Source organism: Astatotilapia calliptera, chromosome 7 (assembly GCF_900246225.1).
Source record: "Astatotilapia calliptera chromosome 7, fAstCal1.2, whole genome shotgun sequence".
NCBI classification, from domain to species: domain Eukaryota; kingdom Metazoa; phylum Chordata; class Actinopteri; order Cichliformes; family Cichlidae; genus Astatotilapia; species Astatotilapia calliptera.
In genome coordinates this window covers 24,183,041-24,203,906 of record NC_039308.1, presented here as the reverse complement: position 1 = coordinate 24,203,906, position 20,866 = coordinate 24,183,041, and the positions used below count along the sequence as shown (strand labels likewise).

Genomic DNA, 20,866 nt, shown 5'->3' with positions numbered 1-20,866 from the left:
AGATCAAAACACAAACACTTTTTTAATTGTAACATCAAATCAGACTAAATGTTTATTTTTTTAGATTGATAAATATAAAAACATATTTGTTAACTTTAAGAGTAAAGAGAGAAACTGTCTGTGTTTTTTAATTGCAAATGGCACCAAATTGTATTCAAATTGAGCCACACTTATGGAGCTCCACAGTTCTTTTCCTGGTGTTTTGGTTGACATCTCTTGATTTTCCCATGTCAAAGAAACAGGCTCTGTGTTTTGCCTTATATGCATCCACAGCTGTGCCACCAATTTACTCACATGGACTCTACTAACCTATCAGAAGCTTCTTCAGCTCAGAATGGAATCGTCTGGAGTTTTCTTATTAATTAACAATAAACTTAGTGTACATGTACTCCTAAATTTAATGAAAGTGATAAAAAATAGACAGCTCTGTCTCTCTTTATTCTGACATTTAACTAATTCAAAATATATTTCAATATTTATCTAAAACAAAAGTTTACGCTAAATTGATGTTGTACAGTAAAAATGTTTTATGTTTTCTCCCTAAAGTGTATGTAAATATCTGGTTACAAATGTGAATATCCTGCTGTGTACTGAAATCCCTCTTGTTTTGCATAGAAATATACTGAACAACATACAAAGCATAATATATAAAATAACATTTACCTGAGTTTTTTCTTTGAAAGAACCCTCTAATGTCCATTCTTATATTTCAGTACATAACTGAAACCGAATTAGTCGGGGAGGGTAAGAACTGAAAATATGAAATAAACACACGTAAGCTAAGACTCTAAAAAAATAGCATTTGTTCGGCTTTTCATTTCGCCATTTGTTGATTCACTTGAAGAGCAAGTAACGTAATATTGGTCAAGTGATCAGTTTCATATCAATCTTTCGTGATGCACCGTCATATTTACATTATTTGTACGGTACGAATGATTTGCTTTGGTACCTGCTCAAACTTAAGCTCTCCTTAGTATGGCTGGCTCCGTCTCTCCAACAGCGCACTCACGGGCCGCAGCTCCCCCCGCCCCCTCGCTCAGTCGCTTAGTGCCTGAGCTTGGATCATACCAATATCAGGGGGGATTCACGCACAGTCGTAAATTCCCACAGTGTGCACTATGTGCTTCGAATATTGTGTGTACTTTTTGTTTTATACAGTTGTCAGCCAGGCATCTAACTATGAAAAAATTACACTCCAAAATACCCCGGGCTTCTGACAAAACAACCCGGGCTTAAGCCCCGTAAGCCACCCCCCCGCTCCGCCCCTGCTATATACCAGTTTTTGAATTGTGTCGATGGGCCACGTAAAACCAGAGTTATGATAAAAAATACACGCGATGTTTTTTTTCTGAACAAAACAGTGGTGTTTACAGCGGGAAGAACGGTAAAACTGCATTTTCTACAGACAGCGCTAGCAAACACTCTCCGCTTGCGAGTGAAAAAAGAAAAAGAAAAAACACCCCTTCCCTATTGGTGTTAGAGTTTACCATGTCAGCCAATCAAAAAAATGATATGGCAAACATGTGAGATTTGGTTGTTTAGGGAGAAGGGGAAGTTTTTAGGGGTGACACCTGCAACGGAAAGCGGGTGAGCGAAAGACAGAGAGAGAGAGAGCGCAAGTTTTCATATGTGAGACATTAGTGACGTTTAGCGTGTTTGGAGGCTATAGTTAGTTTGTTGTATAGTTATTGTCTTGTATTGTGTGTCAGTTAGACTGCTGAATTTCATATTTGCTCTAAAAAAGCCGTCAAAGTTCCCATATGGAAAACTGGACTGATGCACCTCCTGCTGTCAGACCTGCAGGGTTTGGGCCTGTGGTGTTCTCCTCTGTCTTATACTGAACACAAACTATTTTTTTTGACTGGCACAAATAATTTGTGTGCCTTCTTATTTGATGCAGCACACCTGATTGTTCTGTAAATAGATTTAAATGGTTATATAAAAAAACGCCTGAGGCCTTGGCTGCATTTTTAGGTAAATAAATAGTACCTTATAACTTTGTTGTTTGCAAAACTTGTGCATAATTTTTAGAAATATACAATTTCTATTTGCATTTCAAGTTATGAAAATGATTCGTTAAACATGTTTGTGGGTTTTACAGTAAAAAATATAACTTTTTTCTACTCGGATTTTGAATTTTTTGTTTGAATTTAGATCAACTGTGATAATATAGTATACCCAAATGAAAAAAGAACTCAAATTTCAGATATTTGAGGTTGTGCTGAAAATAATGATACCAAACAAGGCAAGAAAAACATATTTTAAAGGTGAAATATAGAGGTAAAATCAAAAGTGGTCAAAAACGGCCAATTATACCCTGGACCCCAGAGGGTTAATCACTTCGTAAAACCTGTTGACACTGATTTTCAGTCCAGTTCTGGCATGGGCAGTCAGGAAAAGCTGAAGATAGCTCGGGCCCCGCCAGGTGGGGGAAGAAGCAGAGTTGTCCAGTCCAATGGAAGGCGGGTGGCCACGGCGGGGGGCCTGGGCCGGCACCACCTGATCATCCAGAAGAACATGTGCCGGTTTAAGTTTGTCATTGGAAACAACCTCCTGCTGACCCCCAAAGTCCAAAAGGAAATGCTTCCAGCCCAGTTGAATAACCCTAAACGGGCCTTCATACAGTGGACGCAGCGGAGGCCTATGAGCGTCATGCCTGACGAAAACAAACTGCAACAACCTCGGAACAAAAGTGACGGGCACACAATGGTGCACTGGGCCAGGATCAGAAAACGAGTCTCTTGGGGGACAGAGAAACAGCACAGAGGGATCGAAGCACGGGGCAGGCTCTCGGGCAAGAATTCCCCGGGGACCCGGAAGGGCTGGCCGAGGACAAGTTCAGCCGGGGAAACTCCGAGGTCTTCTTTAACCGCACAGCGCAACCCCAGTAAAACCCACGGAAGGCGGTCAACCCAGTTGCCATCTGTAAGAGAAGCACGGAGCACGGCCTTAAGCGACTGGTGGAAATGCTTGCACATCCCGTTGGCCTGCGGATGGTACGCAGTGGTTTGGTGGACCTTAACCCCCCAGGCCATCAGCCATGGCAGACCAAAGCTCCGAAAAGAACTGGGGGCCCCTGTCTGAGGTGATGTCGGTGGGGGGACCGAAACGAAACGTCCTTCAGTACAAGGCCCGTTTGCGCAGACCACAGAGCAAGGACGTCCGGGTCGGCACGCTGGTCAGCGGCCATAGCGTCAAAGTCTATGCCGACATAAACAGGAGAAACCAGTGCACGGGACGGACAGTCAGCCACGCATGGATGGACGAGAACTCCTGGTTTCAGCTAGGGGCCAGACACAAGGCTCTGGTCAGCTCCACTCCACTCCAACCAGCGCCATGGACCGTGGCTGAGACGCGTGGTGGCTGCAGAGGGGGCAGGAGGATCCGTCTCTCGCACCCTCACCCCTCCGGCGCGGTAGTACTGGAGAATAAATTCAATGTCCTGGATCCTGTGGACTTTCCTCCTCTGACCGCTAGCCCTCGCCATCCCGCTGTGTTGCTGAGGTCTGCGCCATCTCCACCACTACGCCCCCGGAGTCAGGGCAGCAGAAAGGAGGTGGAGGAAAAATAAAAATACTATCAACCATCAAATATTTTGCGAGCAACTTAAAATGTACAATAATACATTAAGGAACTCAAGAAATTCATACTTCGCCAAAATAATCAGTAATAACAAAAATAATCCCAAGGTCCTCTTTTCCACCATAGATCATTTATTTAACCCTGATCTTAACAGCTCCCAAAGTTTGCAGACCACTTCAGGGGAAAAATCAGCGCCATCAGATCTGATATTTTATCTAATCGCGATATGTTTGTAAACACATCTGATGGCTTGATTGTACCTGAGGAGACACTGGACAGCTTTGTCCTGGTTAATGCTGAGAACCTTCAGAAAGTTTTCTCCACAGTGAGACCCACCACATGTCTTTTAGATCCAATCCCTTCTTCACTCTTTAAAACACTTTATGGATTTTTTGAGGCTGAGCTTTTATACATGATGAATTGCTCTCTTCAGTTGGGTGTCTTCCCTGCTGCCTTTAAAACGGCGGTGGTGAGGCCCCTTCTGAAGAAGAGCAATTTGAATTGTAATGATTTTAATAACTACAGACCTGTATCCAACTTACCATTTTTAAGTAAAGTCTTAGAAAAACTTGTTTTTACTCAGATTACTGATTTTCTCAATGATAGACAGATCCTGGAGATATTCCAGTCTGGATTTAGGGTGAACCACAGCACAGAGACGGCTCTCCTAAAGGTTTTAAATGATCTTAGATGTAACTGGGACTCCCAAAAGCTCTCAGTCCTGGTGCTACTGGATCTAAGCGCAGCCTTTGATACAGTAGACCACGCTATTCTTTTAAACAGACTGAAACACATGGTGGGCCTCTCTGGTGCTGTACATAACTGGTTCACTTCCTATCTCTCTGACAGATCTTTTATGGTGAGTATGGATACATGCTCCTCTAAGATCCATAGAATGACATGTGGTGTGCCTCAAGGGTCGGTTTTAGGCCCTGTACTTTTTAATTTGTATATGCTCCCTCTCGGCAGTGTCATCAGGAGGCATGGAGTGAACTTCCACAGTTACGCTGATGACACTCAGCTGTACATCTCCGTGTCTCCTGATGACACCAGACCAATGGATGCCCTTTTTAACTGTATCTTAGATATACGATCTTGGATGGCAGAAAACTTTTTACAGCTTAACCAGGACAAAACTGAAGTTTTAATTGTCGGTCCTGAGGCTCAGAGAGAGAAACTCTTGTCTAAATTAGAGGCATTTTCGCCATGTCCTTCGCTACAAGTGAAAAACCTGGGTGTTATTTTTGACTCTGAGCTTGGTTTTATCCCACATGTTAAACATGTAACCAAAATTGGATTTTATCATCTAAAAAATATAGCCAGAGTCCGCCCTATTCTCTCTCGGGCCAACACGGAGATGCTGATGCATGCTTTTATTACCAGTCGCATTGATTACTGTAATGCCCTGCTCTCTGGTCTTCCTAAGAAGAATATTTCAACTTTACAACTTTTGCAAAACTCGGCAGCTCGTGTGCTGACGAAGACCAGAGGGCGGGCCCACATTACACCGGTTTTAGAATCGCTGCATTGGCTCCCCGTGTGTTTCAGGGATATGTGTGTATTCACATCATTTATGTTAATGAGAGTGCGGGGAGTGAGTTGGAGGGTGGGGTGCGCTGCTTTTAACTATGTAAAGCACTTTGTGCTACATTTTTTTTTTGTATGAAAAGTGCTTTATAAATAAAGATTGATTGATTGATTGATTGATTGATTGATTGCTCAATTGCTAAAAAAAAGGATAAGAAAGTCTGGCTTCATGGAAGCAAAATAAAAAGAAATGAGAGGTGGCTCAATACTTTTGCACAGTACTGCATTTAGATTAAAAAATGTACTAATACAGAATACAATGTGAGAAACACTGATTTTTGAAAACACACACACACACACACACACACACACACACACACACACACACACACACACACACACACACACACATATATGTGTGTTAAAATCCTTTGAAAAGACTGAATAAGTATCCTTAAAAGTCATTTACAGAGTGTGATGAAGTTTTGGAGTAAGGAAAATATTTATCAAGATGACAACAAACACCACTGTGAGAACATTATGTCTGTTCAGTGTTTCCAGGATTGCGAAGGAGCCTTTGCATTTGCTCAGATGACCCGTGCTGTCACCGCTCACCTGGGGAATGCAGCAGACATGACCGTCCGTGCTGCACATGCCTACAGGATCAGATAAACCTGAGTTTTGTGAAGTGACGAAGCAGCGTTTATCAGTCAAGCTCTTTTGCTTTTCCCTCTTGGACTCTTTGTATCCACTGAGGAACGTCAGTATGTTTCCACTTTTATCTCGTGGGGGTAACATAAATGGCAGCACTTATACGATTTACCTTAAATATCAGCATTCCTTCGTTTCTACCTCACTTTCTTAGAAGCTCAGTGCATGTTATTATTATTATTATTTCACCTGTAATTACACACGATTCCCAGGTTGAAGATGTGTGGCCATGCTGAGGCTTGCTCATGTCATTTTCTGGACGTTGTTACAGGTGTGAGGACAAATGCAATATTTCAGCTGCATTGCATCTGAGTCACCTTCTTTTCCAAGTAATTAGCGAGGAAGGAGCAGGTATCAACATGCAGCTGCAAGCTGTGACCGGGATGGGCGTGGTGAAGGCGCACAGGCGAATCAGAAGGCATGTTGTGAATTCTAGTTCATCTCTGCAAATGACTGCGTGGGTTGTCTGAGCTGGTGCCTCGCTTATTTTCCTCTTTCAGCCTGGCAGCACAGGTGCAAGGGACGAAACAAGCATGAATCTGTACAAGAGCTTTGGAAACCTCATGGAGACTTGGGTAACTGATGACACAAGTCCTGACTCAGAGTGGTTTCAGCGCAATGCTAAAGACCCTCCAACACCTTCCTCAGAGATGGAAACAAACGGGCGCTCAGAATCAGTGGACTCTGGAGTGGAGACGGCCAGCTGTGACACATGTTTTCGTGCTACATCGTCCTTTGCCTCAACAGAAATAGAAGAAGATCTCACTCCAGCATTAACATCGCAGTCTCCTGTGTTCTCCTCTCCCAAGCCCACCTGCTGCCCTTCTTCATCCCCGCTTCTATGTTCCAGCAGCACTCAGAAAGACTCTACTGCCTCGCACCTTAAATTAGAGCAAGTGTTACAAAGGACTGATTCTATGTATTCAAAGGGCAACTCAAAGCCCCTGACACCAGAAGAAATGCTCAGTCGGCGACCTCAAGCGTCTTTTCCGATCAAACGGCACACATCGGAGTTAGTAAGAGGTCAAAGATCAGACAGACTTGACGAAAGAAGGACAGTCAGTCCACCTGTTTCCATTCAGCCAGTGTCAGAAATGTGCAGACGGACTCAGTCTATGATTAGTAACAGGCGGACATCAGAGGTGAGAAGCTCTTCTATCATGAACCAAGCTTTAAATCTCTTAAGATTTTGTGTTTTTTCCATAGTAATGCTCTATCACTTAAATATTGTTTTTGGTTTCTGTTTGTGCTTTTCTGGGGCCAGTTTCGGGATGACATAATTTAGTCACGGTTACATGTACCATCTTGCACGGCACAAGCCAGACATTAGAGGAACGGTTGATAGACTGTACAAGAGGTTTAACAGGCCCTCCACTTTTTCCTGGAGGGTTGCAACACAGAAAGCTGCTTTCATATTCAAAGTAAGGCTTGCATGTCATTAATCAGACAAGATCTCTTTCAACAAACTTTCACAAGACCGTCGTCTGCGCATGGGCTCATAAACCAGTCTGCCCAGTTAGCAGGCATGTGAAGAATGGATATAGGACATGTGGGGAGAAGTCTGTGGGTCTTTTTTTTTTTCAGAATGTGAGACATATTTCGTTAATCAGAGGGCAGAAAAAATGTCTTGTTTTGGAAAATTATTTTGGGTGTACAAGATTGAGATGAATGGATTCAATTCTCAAAAAATGTGAAAACCAGTTCACGCTGACAGTGCACAAAGGTGAAGAAACAACTGGATTACCTGAACCATTTGAAAGCATTTAGTTCACAATGCTTTGTTTTTAGCCACTGGGTGTGTGTCATAAGTTTGTTCTTGTATTCGTTTGGCCAAGGTTAAATAGCTTTGGGTAATGCAATACAAGGAAGCTACTTAATGCCAAGTAGTCACATCTACATAACTATATACTTTTTTAATTACATGCAATCAGATGCGTATGAATGTGTCAGTCAGATGAATGTGGATATTCTAACTAAACAGGTTGTGATTTCCATTGTTAGGTTTTCATCTCAACTCATCTGAACTTAATAACTTGAAAAAGTTATATGAGATATTGCTTCATTTAACATGCTAACACACTCAATTAGCTCCAAACACCACAGGCATGGTGAAATTAGGCCCCTAAGAAGGCGCTATGTAAAAACTTTGCAGAGAATCGCATACATTTTGCACAAAAAGTGGGATTTTCGTTAATCGGCAGAACTGCAGGTTAATCAGTTTAACTGTGACAGGAACTGTCAGAGCCAGTTCTGCTGGCAATTAGCCACTCTGCCTCGTGGCCAAGAGGAAGCATTATAATGTAAAATGACTGCCGCAGCTGTTTCATCTTTTGACACCTGTTTTAATAAAAGGTACTGACTCAAATTTCTGGCATGTGCAAATGTTGGCTTCACAGCTTGTAATCAAGTTTGCAGGGGTTGCGGGACAGAAAATCCAGTTGTTGTTGGAGTTTTTTAAATAAAGTGTTGAGATGTTTTAAACAGGTATGTTTCATAGTGGTGCTAAATTTAAAAAAATGGTAAATGGTAAATGGCCTGTATTTATATAGCGCTTTACTAGTCCCTAAGGACCCCAAAGCGCTTTACATATCCAGTCATCCACCCATTCACACACTGGTGATGGCAAGCTACATTGTAGCCACAGCCACCCTGGGGCGCACTGACAAAAAGGGGAATCATGGAAGAGTTTCCCACTCCCAGAAGTAATATCTGCACAAAATTTCCTTGCATGTGCGAAGTGTATTTGTAACAAAACAGCAGGATTTTTAAGTTAACATTTGATTTGCTCTTTGACATTTGCAGGGCTTTGGTTGCAATGAGATAAAAGAACTGAGTCCTGGGTTCATCTACCTGGAGCAGGTGTGTCAGAAGCTAGAAGATATTGCAAGACAGCAGATGGAAAACCGAGCGCTACAGATGGAGGCAGACGTCCTCGTGCAACACAAAGTCTTCCAAGTGAGCCAGGTAACGTCATTCATTTCTTAATGTATGAATTCAATTCAGTCCAGTCCAATTCAATTTTATGTATATAGCGCCAAATCACAACAACAGTCCCTTCAAGGCTCTATGATGTCTCACAGTTAAGAACTCGTAACAGTTTCAACAGGTAATAAAACTGACACGAGTTTGTCAGATTAGTGATGACAAATTATCCTGCAATCTGGAGACCTATATGAATTAAAAAGCTCACTTTTTTTTCTTTTAGACTCCTGACATCTGTCAGACTGACTCTGTAACTGCAGAGAAGGACTTAACCACTTGTCAAAGCCTTGAAGATACAGTAAATGTAGAGCATGTTAGCAGCGAACCCAAGCAGAGGAAATACGGACATTTTCGGCAGAGATCAGCTTCAGATACAACTCTTGCCATGATGCATTTAAGTGAGTTATCATCCTACTGTTGTTTTTTAAAAAAAGCCTGATTACTTCTTGTGGTTGTATTTCTGTCCATTTGTTGAATAGAATGTGTACTTTCTGTGATCATGAAGCCTTATTTGTGTTCCTGCTGCAGAAAAAGTGAATGCAGGCTGGAGAGGGCAGCATATGAGTACACATGACCTGCTGGAGGAGCTTGAGGAAGTCCAAGAAAATCAGGTAGAACATCAGAAGTAAATAAGAAAAAATACATGTGTATATCATGAATTATAAGTGATAAGAAATATGTTATTTTATTAATGTACTCTTAATCTTCTTTTCCTCTTCAGGAATCCACAGAGAAGGAGACAAAAAAACCTATAATGAACTGGAGGAAAAAACTCCTGTCCTTGAGAAGAGAGGGGTCTAATGCTTCATATAAAAGGAGGTGAGTTGTGTTATTTATACACTGATGCAGTGGTCCACAGGTAATGGATCATCGATAAGGAGGCTTTGGTGAGATTTTTGGTGTTGATTTTCAGACGATGCATCTGCTCCTCTTGAACATTTTGTTCTTTTTTTCATGAAACGCAGCACAAACGCAACCTCCACTTTCTGACGTTGACTCGTTTCATCTCTTTCTAATGAATTTTTTAAAGCCAACAGATGCAGCCATCTGAGAAAAACTCGACCCGTCGAAGGCTGAGCCAACTGTTCAAGAGGAAAGACAAAACTGTATAAATGGACCACAGTGTCTGGCTTGATGTTTTGATGTTAGAGATTCTGAGGAGAAAAGGCTTTTCTGCAAAACTACAAGCACTTTAACTGCTTTCAAAACTACTTCCTATTCATCCCTTTATGCACCAGTGTGCTGCATTATATAAATGTAAAAAGTTTACTTGCTTTTTAAAAATTTATATTGACAAATAAAGGCAATTTCAATACTGTTTATTTGACTGGGAAGTAAATGGTTAAGTGGTTCTCTCATTATTTACAATTAGCACAACAAAAATGTCCTATGTTACTGTTTTTAACAATTAAAGCAGGCTATACTGCAAATGTCAAATAAAGGAATGATGAAAATACTTCACAGAAGTTCCAGAGTTTTGTCTTCTTGTAATTTGACAACACAAAGTTCATGTTGTTCATGTCTAAGAAGAACCATGATTACATAACACAGAGTTTCTGCTTAATGTGAAAACCTACCTTAGACCGTGCAGTTTAAACAATGTTGCTTTTTTCCTTCTTATTATTTAGAATTTTTAATCATCAGGAGTTCAAGGGTTACACTCAGTGACCTTTTCATAGACTCAACTTATTCATTTCTTATCAGTTAATCACATGGCAGCAACAGACTGTATTCAGGCACGTAGACATGGTCAAGACAACCTGATGAAGCTCAAACCAAGCAGCAGAAGAATGGGAACGAAAGGTGATTTAAGTGACTTACGTGCATGGTGTTGTTGTTAGTGCCAGATAGGCTGGTCTGAGTATTTCAGAAAGTGCTGATCTACTAGGATTTTTCAGCACAAACATCTCCAGAGTTTACAAAGAGTAAAGAGAAAATATCCAGTGGTCAGCAGTTCTCTGACCACAGGATATGTCAAACAAGAATGGCCTCATAGGAAGACAACATAAACAACAACATATTAATACCAAGGTGTGCCAAAGAGCATCTCTGAACATACAACATATGGAACCTTGAAGCAAATTTACTACAGACCACTGGAAAAATATTTCCTGGTCTGATGACTCTTGATTTCTTCCGCAACCCTCAGATGGTAGGGTCAGAATTTGGTATAATCAACATGAAAACATGGATCCATCTTCACTTGTATGACTGGTTCAGGCTTTTGGTGTCGGTGTAATAGTGTTTTTTCTGTATTGTTACAGAAATACAATACAACCCATCTGAGTATTATTGCTGTCCATCCCCTTATGACCACGGTGTACCTATCTTTTGATGGCTGCTTCCAGCCGGATAATTAACCATGTCCCAAATCTCACACCACCTCAAGGGATTGGCCTCCAGACTCCTGATCTCATTCCAGTAGAACACTTTTAGAAATAAGAAGCTCGTGGATGTGCAGCTGACAAATTTTTAGCAGCTATGTGATGGTATCATGCTAAATGGAACAAAATCTCAGAGAAATGTTTACACCACTTTGTTGAATCTGTACCACAAAGAATAAAGGGTGGTCCAAACCAGTACTAACATGGTATACCTAATAAACCGTCCAGTAAGTTTTTAGGAAACTCAGAACAGACTTGAACCAACTCATTACAGTATGTGGAAGATTTTAACCAACTGCCAAATGTATTGTTCATCAGTTGCTGTTGGACTGTTGAACTTAATGAATCAGCTATTTCAGATTTGGAGTAAATTGATTTTCACTACTTAGAAACTTTATCTATTCAATTCAAGGGTTTCATGGGCTAAAACTGCCTTTAAAATTTCCTTGCTTATCAAAAAGTTTACACTTTTTAATCCAATTTTGGGGTTTTCATCTGAATGCTGTAAGAAACTGGTTTAGCATTCTTTTTTTTGTACTTAAAAGTCAGTATTGTGAGTACCCTATGATTCCCACCCAACAAGTGCAGGCCACACAGAGGTACTTTTTCTCATTTAGATAATCTTTATTCACCTAGGTTGGGGGAGATGGACCTCCCCAGGCATTCCCATGTAAAGAGATGTCAACAAAGACAAACACGTCCAACCAAACGAGAGAGGGTGAACAGGATTCCAGTCCATACATAAAATACATTTATTTACTATTTATTGAACCACCGGCATCCATTAGTCCCACACAGCATCCATCTGTGCTATTAAATATATATAGATAACATCTATGGAGGGCTTTATTTACTGTATGTGTGAGTGAAGGAGGGAATTGGCAGAACAGGCAGAGCTTATAGACGAGGAGTGGTGGTGGTGGTGGTGGTAGAGCAGCGTCAAGTCATGCCTGCAGTGTCCGTCCTTGTCTACATGATGCCACAGGAAGACAAGGGGTTGGCAATCTGACAGGTGCAGGCTGACTGGCAGTACTGACGCACAGTCTGGTAGCAGCTGCGGTCGGCGTCCCCGCCCCACTGCACGGGCCCGTTGGGGTCAGAGGGCAAGCGGCTCAGGATGCTGGTGTTGATGGCCAGAGCAGCCAGGCCATAGTCAGTGAACAGCACTGTCTCGCGGCGACACGTGGGGCAGGAGATGAACTTGTACTTGGGACACGACTCGTAGAGGATCTGCAGGCATTCCTCGCACACTGAGTGCAGGCAGGAGAGGATGCGCGGCCGCTTCCCGGCGAAGTTGTATGTGTGGCCACAGGTAGGGCAATCCAGGGGCTCGCAGGGCATTACGGGTCCCGAGGAGGAGGAGGAAGAAGAGGAGGAGGAGGTGGAAGAGGAACGTAGCACGTACTGGTTGACTATGACGTCGTCCATCTTGTAGTGGAACTGGTGGTAGCAGATTTCATTGGCACTGGTTTTTCGCTGCGCCAGGAAGCTCTGTTCCCTGCGCATCACGGGGGCCGGGGGGGACACCATCGGCCTGGGAGACCCTGCTATGTCCAGAGTTAGGTCGCTGCAGGCCTGGTTGACGATGATCTCACCCTCACCTCCACCGTCCCACGCCACTCTGGGGGGCGGGGCATAGCGTGGCTGGGTGACGGGCACAGGACACTCTCTGGGAAACTTCTCAGACTGGATGATCTTGACGGTGTCCATCGGGATGGTCACGGGCTGACGCCTGAGGCAGGACATTCGCACGGTTTTGGAGGTGGGAAAGAGAGGAGCAATGGCTCTTATCAGCGCTAGACAACTCTGCCTGGTTCTGTGCGACGGCAAAAAAGATTAGACTCCTTTTTTGAAGTCAGCCATTAGAGGGGACATGGGGACGGATGGTTCCCTCCATGTTTCCCTCAGAGATCCCCCACACCCTCCCCTTGGTGGGCACTGTTGTCAGCCTGAGTCTTTATGAGGTGGAGACAGATAGGAGAGCTTTGCCAGAGCACCACAATCTGTAGCTCTTATTCTGTCACAGCTAATATGTACAGATGACTTAACAGTCCAGCTTACAGTATCGGACCAGTGTTGACTACTTAAAGGTAGTTTTTTTTGTTGTTGCTGTTTTAACTCACTTATGCTGATGGTTCTCTGCTGTCTCTGATGGCTATTCACTCACAAGAACTGCTCAGCACAGAGATAAACACTGATAAATAATCTCATATGCACACAGATTCTCACATGTACACATACAGTACAGGTTTAGTGGAGGGTTGGATTACAGGCAGTTCAGAAAGGTCCACGAGGTATTGTCTGAAACGATATCCTGTGCCCTGCTAAGGCTTTAGATATGTTTCTTGCTCAGCCTTGCTTAGCTTCCTGTTTTTGGCTGCGGATGTGTTACACATCAACTTGAGTGTGTGAGAACGAAAGAATAAATTCTTGGTCCAGGTTGGTCAGCTGACCCTGTGTGACCCTTGTAAGCGCCTTGAGGCAACTGTTGTTGTGATTTGGCGCTATATAAATAAAGTTGAATTGAACTGGCTCAGTGATAAGAAGTAGCGAGGAGGCCTTTTATTGGAAGGTGCCATAAAAAAAAAGGAAAAAAAGCTGTTGCAATGACTCCTTAAATCTCCAAGGCTCCTGAATTCCTCGGAGGTGGGAGTGAAGGGTGGTTTATTTGGACTTTCAGATAGTCGTCCCAGCTAAGCAGAAAGAGTGGTAACAGTTTGGTGCCTCAGTCCAATAACCGGATTCCTTTTGTCCATCCACCTGTGATCAGAAAGAAAAAGAAAATAGTTTTAGCATTGGTTCTCGAAAAATCCACGGTTGCTTTCTCTAAAATGGTGCCAAATATGTGCGTGTGACCGACCGGAATTTGTTCCGCTCTATCTGTATACTGATTGTTTTTCATTCTGATGACAGAGGATATTACAACAGTTCATTAAGGGGTAAAAAAAAATGGTCCTACTTCCTTCTGCATCTTGACATTTGGCTCAGGTGAGTCTCTACAAAGACAGATAAATATCATGTTTCCAGACGCTCTGGGGCACAGCACAGGGAGCATGCCTTCCTGTGACTAAACACAATCAGCACGCTGCCAGGTCTGAAGATCGTGCTGATATCTAATGTGCAATGGCGAAAGAATCACAAACACAGGGCCTGGAATGAGCCTAACAAAGTTACCACTCAGTGTATGCCTTTCTTTATTCTTTTGAGCCTCTATCATTCAGTGTAGTAGACTGCACTAATGTTCTGGTAACACTGCAGCAAGGATTGAAGAAGCACTGAGTCATGAAGTGCCTCAACATAGTAGCAGCCTTCAAAAACACTAGTGTGTACCTATATCTTCTACATAAAGTAAACGGTGCTGGGAACTGGGTGCACCCCCCCCCCAGTAAATGTAACTGACATGTATTTTAAGTCATAGCTTGCTACACCGTGTGGTTAGAGCAGGTGATTGTGCCACAAGTTTCAGGCCTACTCTTGTCACTCCTCCTGCTTCCTGTCAACACCCAGCCATCATCTGAGCTGCGTCAGTCCGACTCCAACACGCGTGGGAACAGGTTACAATCAAGCAATGGGGAGCTTGTGTCATACCGCGTGTGGGTTTTTTGCGAGAAAGAACAAATGCACAGATGAATTTTTTTTTAGCTTGACCAAAACAAAAGCTGTCGAAAAGCAGAAGAGGGAGGATGACACATCTTTCATTCTCCGCGTGGCTGTCAGCGGTGATGATTCATTAGAGAGAGAGGGAAAAAAATGAGCAGAGGAGGTGACCTACATGGCGAGGAGGAAAAAAAAAGACAGAGATAGAGAGAGAGAGAGCACAGCACAGGTCCTGGTTTCTATTTCTGGGTTGTTTATCTATTCACTTCTCAGTGGTTTCCTGCCCCCAACCCCTGCTGCAGATTCACGCTGAATGAGGAAGATGTACGCAGACGGCGGAAGTCTTTAGCTCATTACTCTGCAGCGAGCCATTTTAGGATTTGTTTCTCCCATTTATCTGCTCTCTATTAATCTCTTGTCATACTTGCACACAGGCATAGGTGTGGGGAAACATCATTCACAATTACACCATCATCCAACACTGCAATGCCACAACACTCCTCCCAAAAACAGCCTTTCTCATCCTCTTGCGCACACAATCAACATTAATAAAATTTGTGCATTTCACAAGGCTCGGTGGTGTTGGCAGTTAAGACAAAGTGCCATCTCATTTTCATTTAAAATCCTTGATTCTTTCAAAAAATATTTACGTGGGAATTCTCAAAGAGATAAACAACAAGAATGTACATGATATAGTTTACAGACTTTTATTTGCGCCTTCTTTTAGACAATGTTAATGCTGTGGGACACGTTTAACCGATTTCACAATTCGTTTAATAATTGGCATAAAACTTTTGTTAAAGACAAAATATTTGTACAATTTTTCTACTAGATATCAAACTTATTTCATGGATTCAGTATATTTAAGGTCAGGTGCAAAGACCAACTTTTTTGCTTTCTATACTTTATTCTTCGATCGTGTCTCTGATGCTTTGTTAATTTCCAGCTTCATGTTTTAATGTTTGGATGTTGTGACAGTAGCTTTACATGATTCAAAGTGTAAAATAATCCTTCTTTATATTATACCAGGCCTTCATGGAACTCTTCCACTGATCCTCTGTCTCTCTCTGTGCTCTTACCCACCCACCCCAGTTAAAGAGGATGTACCTCCATGAGCTAGCTTCTATCAGATATCATTCCTGCTAAAAAAGAGGTCTTTCCTCCCTACTGTCACCAAGTTAGTGGGACTCTTTCTCTAATACTGCAGCGTCTTCGTCTTATAATACAAAGCACCTTGGAATGAGTGTTGTTGTGCGGAGGCATTATATACATATATTTATCAAAAGAAAGCAAAAAAGAAGGTGCCGAAATGAACCATTTGGGCTTCACTTTAATGCCACTGTCACTTTAGGCCCTTCTTTTGACTGGTGGCCCCTCTGCCCCTCTCCAGCAGCAGGTGGGTGGAGCTGATTTGCTAACAGTGAAAGCAGTGTGCTTAACATGACCATATTTAGAATGTGCCCTTTCTTTGACATTATACAGAGCCACTAACAGAAAAACAACCTGAAACAAAAGTTTACAGCAGCCTGAGCCCTGAGCTCATCATTCACAGGGATCCTTTGTACTTATTATTTAAAACTTCAGCTATGTTTGACATGAATAGACACTAATGTAGCATATATACTGTATGAGCGAAAGTAAATAATTTAATAGGTCTACTTTAAATCTCGTTTTGTCCATTTTAGACTGCATTTTACTTAGACAAGTTTTTTCCCTCTAATCTTATAGTCTTATCTACGTTTTCACCAAATGTAGCTTAAAACACAAAATCTGTAGTAGAGCCTTAAAAAGATGAAAACAACAACAACAACAACAACTATTACTATGCACCACAGCAGCACAAATAAACTTTGTCATATGTTCATATAGATAACACAGAAAATATCATTATCTAAAAGTCTGAAATTTCTATTTGGATCAAATGATTATTAATCAAAAAAGATCTTTCATGTCTAGACGGAGCTTGTAAAAATAACTCTGACAATGGCAAGGGTCAATTTGATAAAGTATCTAGACTGCATGAGGATCCTTTGAGCCTGGGGGAGTAGAAGAAGCTAAAATTACCCTCTAATTTGGTGACAGTGTTACAAAAAGGGCTGATAACGGATGCAGATTGCTTGCTGATGGGCCAGCCTTGGCGCAGCCTCCTCCTAACCAACGGAGCCCTCTGCGGTTATGTAAGGAGCTCATCTTCTACCAAGACACCATATTAACAGTGCAAACTGCCCTACACAGCTTTGACACTGTTTGTGTGTGTTTGTGTGTGTACATAGCTGGATCTTCCTGCACAGGAATTATTACACTAATGAAATCATGGCAGGCATTTGACCTCATCATCACAAGCACGAGGAGGAAAAGCAGAGCTGACCACAGAGATGTTAGAGGAGGCTGCCTCAGCTGCACATTCCTCATACCATTAGAAGACACACAGAGCTGCATTCACATTTCTGACACACACACACACACAGCACATTCTCACCAGCATACTCCCCATCACGTACAGGGCACCACCCTTTACATTCCTGGACACACAAACAAACCAGATAACCGGCTGATAACTGCCGCTAAAATTAGGATTTTTAAACGTCTCGTATACTTAGTGGTGGATTTATTAACACACATTTACGTAGCGCTCTGCTCTGGTCCTCCTGATCACAGTGGATAGATTCCACCTGTGCACATCGGAGTGCAGGAGAAGGGCACCATGTTCTGAATGAGTCATAGAGACGATGCGCGAGTCTCCATGTCTGTCTGTCTCATTTTCTCAGTGAAAATCTGCCCGTCACCGTTTCTGTCTCCCATATATCTGTCCGGATGGAGAGAGCAGAGGATTGGGTCATCATGCCCCGATACCTCATACCAGTAGTATGTCAAGTATGCCAGCTATGTTGAAATTTGCATCTACATTCGTACCCCGGCTGGTAAAAAAAGCCAAACAAACAAACTTTCCAGTCGGACCCGTGTGAAATATTATGCTCTATTTTGATTGCATAACGTGTGGTGACCTTAGCGGGCACTGAGGGCAAATCCCCAGATTTACTGTATGTTTGCTGGCTGCAGCTTTTCTCTGCAAATTATGGAGTTGCTGATTCGAAAGTATGAGTTACTCCTGTGGTTAATTGTGGTTGCTAATTTATAAAGACAACAGAGCTTTTCTCCTGTTTACATTCCTGTTTTTCTTAATATTTTTAACCCCATTATATGCGACATATAGATGTCTAATTTCCTGGCTTTGGACACTCATTCACTCATAATCCAATAAAGTGCTGTCAAGCTAATAAAATTTAAATGACAGCATTTAAATACATCTCACTGTTATTTGCTGGATTTTTAGGCACATGTTTGTAACCATCCATCTGTCATGTTTACAGTCAGCTGACTGACTGGCTGAATGCAGTCTGATGTTTGTGTTTTTAGATGGGCACAGAGTGCTCCGTGCATGAGCGGCGAGGTGTTGTTTTTAATAATTAAGCACGCTGCCATTCATGGCAGACATCGGCCATTTTCCCTCACAATTTATTACAGCCAAGTGCTCTTTGTTCTCATCTGTGTAGCTCCCACAGCAACATGGCAGAGCCGCACACAGGCAGTAAAATAAAAGCAACAACCTGAATGTCTCATGCCTCACACAGACCTCATACAAGAATTATGGGGGGGGGGTGAGCTCTTCAACAACAGTGGCTCGATTGACTGAGGCAATTGATTTTTTTTCTCTTTAAAGAGGCTGTCTCGGCACATGTTTAAGGCTGATGGCACTGATGATGCTCCGGAGGGACTAATGTGCGTTGGCCAAAATGTTCGGACTGTGTGAGATGAGCTCGCTTCAGTGTGCTGGTTGCATGTGGGAGGGGTGCGTTCGGGAGCAGCAGTTATGCAATCACAGCATGGTGGTGTACCGCTTTCTCACTGCGGCGCCAATGTATGGCCAATACGGAGATGCTGACAGCTACAGAACAGCGCGTTCCTGCCCCATCCCTGCTACCACTACCCTTCCTCCTCCTGCCCCTGTTGTCCATCCACGCAGAGGTCTGTCAAATGTCAAAACCAGAGACAGGAAAACCTGAATATACTGTTAACACGCAAACTCACACATGCTCAGGCTCTGTTCACAGTTTCCAGACAATGTTTGTTTGTGCTCCGTGCAGATAAATACGCAGGCAGGTGCAGGTCCCATTCTGCAGACGCGCACGTGTGTCTCCATTCATACATCCAGGTGGGTGTGTGTGTCTGCAGAACGGATGGCCATGATGCAACACTCACACAAATCCCAGCTTAATGTAACAAAGCAAAAACATAAATAAAAAAATAAGGCAAAGCCTGTCTATTTCATTCAAGCACAAAGACAAAAAACAAAAAGTGTGTATGTTGCTATGAACGCAACATACACGAGCCACACCTCTCAGAGCCTAAATGTACAGGTCACACAGATAATCCAAGGAGCAACACAGAGCAAAAACCTGAGCGTCTTCACCATGAAGCATACACTGAGCCTCACCTGCCTGTCTACGCAGTTGTCTTGTTTCAGTCCTGTCTCGTGCCACGTTCCTGTCTTTCTGTTTTTGCTGTGATATCTTTCGTTCTGTGAAGGTAAAACCAAACCGTGTGGTCTCTTTGTTCGAGGGAGGACGCTCTCTCTCCTCTCAGTCTTCTTCTTGAAGCATCAGCGACTAGCAGCAGCGAAGGGAGGCATCAACGGGGAAGTAAGATGGAGGAAGCTGCTGCTAGGTGGATACATCACGTCTCTGGGCTGCTTTCATCGACCTCCACATCCCTTGTTTCGTTTCTCTGGAGCCTTTCGTCCTTCACTCCACTAACCCTGTTTCTTCTCCTCTGAGCTGTGGCTGAACGTCTGCCTCCGGTATCCTTTTCTCCATCCCTTTTTTCCTCTTCCTCCTTCAGATGATACAGCTCATTCTGTGCACTGATATGACCTTCTGTGCTGTGACTCTCATATGTCTCCTTCCCTTTCTTTCTTCCTTTCTTCCTTCCTTTCTTCTGGTTTTCAGGTAAACCTCACTTCTCCTCCCTTCCGTCTCCCCTGCTGTTCTCTCTCCTCTTGGCTCCACTGCCGTTCATCGCTGCTCTTTCTCCTCCTCCGTCTGCTCCCGTCAGTGCACCTCACAGTCACACATGCGCGGTGTTTTCACACATATACACTCTCTCTCTGTGCTTCTGGCTCCCTCCTTATGCATGTGGCTTATTTTGCCTGCCTGCCCCCTTCTCTCTCTCTCTCTCTCTCTCTCTCTCTCTCTCACACACACACACACACACACACACACACACACACACACACACACACACACACACACACACACACACACACACACACACACACACAGGCCTCTCTTTTCCTCTTGTTCACTCTCTCGCTGCAGCACACACTGCAGTGCCTCTGCAGCCAGCATCACGTTTTCTGGTTGTCAGAGAGAAAAAAAATCAGCCAATGAGGAGCAGAACCACACTCCCACCCCCACTCTCATACCCCCATCTAAGCACACAAACGCATATTTACACACAGGCGCACACGCGGCCTTTTCAGATATGAAAGCACCAGAAGCTATGAATCATACTTTACATGCACAGACTGAAATGAATGGTTCAGTGCACCAGCTGGGCACAGGAAGCTGGTATAAACAGATCTGTAATCTACAGAGTACAGCTGATACACGAGATGAGAAAACAAAAGACAAACTGACCCACTGATGTACTGCATACCTGACTGGAAACTCTGGAAAAACAAATCAGTCACTGCACGTCAGTTTACAGGCTCTATAAACACAAACTGGAGCAGGGTGATGTTATTTGTATTAATTCTTCTTTAAGACTTTTAATTAGATTTTTTCAAAGCTAAATCTGAGACTGCAGACTTTTCTGTAAATTCACTCAAAAACTTAAATGCACTATCCTAAGCCCTGGACCCACATAAGCAGGGATGTTGCATAATAAGTTTCTATCTGCTCAAGCTTTCATGCTGACCAATAGATAATCCTCAGATCAAAGTAGGAAAAGACAGCATGTGAATTTTCTATTAAAGCAATAGGGGTTTGCTTACATAATGTGGGAATCAAATGCATAATATATTT

The 20,866-nt window shown here is 42.9% G+C and overlaps 2 protein-coding genes across 2 annotated transcripts; one reads left to right on the top strand and one right to left on the bottom strand.

The window, feature by feature from the left end:
• The first annotated feature begins 6,200 nt into the window (after window positions 1–6,200).
• On the top strand, window positions 6,201–11,705 carry LOC113025824 (uncharacterized). The gene is made up of 6 exons (XM_026174000.1): window positions 6,201–6,962; window positions 8,623–8,784; window positions 9,026–9,200; window positions 9,331–9,413; window positions 9,524–9,621; window positions 9,833–11,705. The coding sequence occupies exons 1-6, from the start codon at window positions 6,354–6,356 to the stop codon at window positions 9,912–9,914; spliced, it is 1,209 nt and encodes a 402-aa protein (XP_026029785.1). The 5' UTR covers window positions 6,201–6,353; the 3' UTR covers window positions 9,915–11,705.
• Window positions 11,706–11,786: 81 nt separating this feature from the next.
• Window positions 11,787–20,044, bottom strand: rnf208 (ring finger protein 208). The gene is made up of 2 exons (XM_026174001.1): window positions 19,279–20,044; window positions 11,787–13,946 (listed from the first exon to the last, which is right to left on the bottom strand). Exon 2 carries the CDS (start codon window positions 12,930–12,932, stop codon window positions 12,156–12,158), a length of 777 nt encoding a protein of 258 aa, XP_026029786.1. The 5' UTR covers window positions 12,933–13,946; window positions 19,279–20,044; the 3' UTR covers window positions 11,787–12,155.
• Between the last annotated feature and the right edge of the window lie 822 nt (window positions 20,045–20,866).

Bases quoted from the DNA above. Each gene is read 5' to 3' on its own strand.
- rnf208 (XM_026174001.1), bottom strand. From the start codon at position 12,932: ATGTCCTGCCTCAGGCGTCAGCCCGTGACCATCCCGATGGACACCGTC.
- LOC113025824 (XM_026174000.1), top strand. From the start codon at position 6,354: ATGAATCTGTACAAGAGCTTTGGAAACCTCATGGAGACTTGGGTAACT. The intron at 9,201-9,330 runs GTGAGTTATCAT...TTCCTGCTGCAG, and splicing joins TCTTGCCATGATGCATTTAA to AAAAAGTGAATGCAGGCTGG. The intron at 9,414-9,523 runs GTAGAACATCAG...TTTCCTCTTCAG, and splicing joins AGGAAGTCCAAGAAAATCAG to GAATCCACAGAGAAGGAGAC.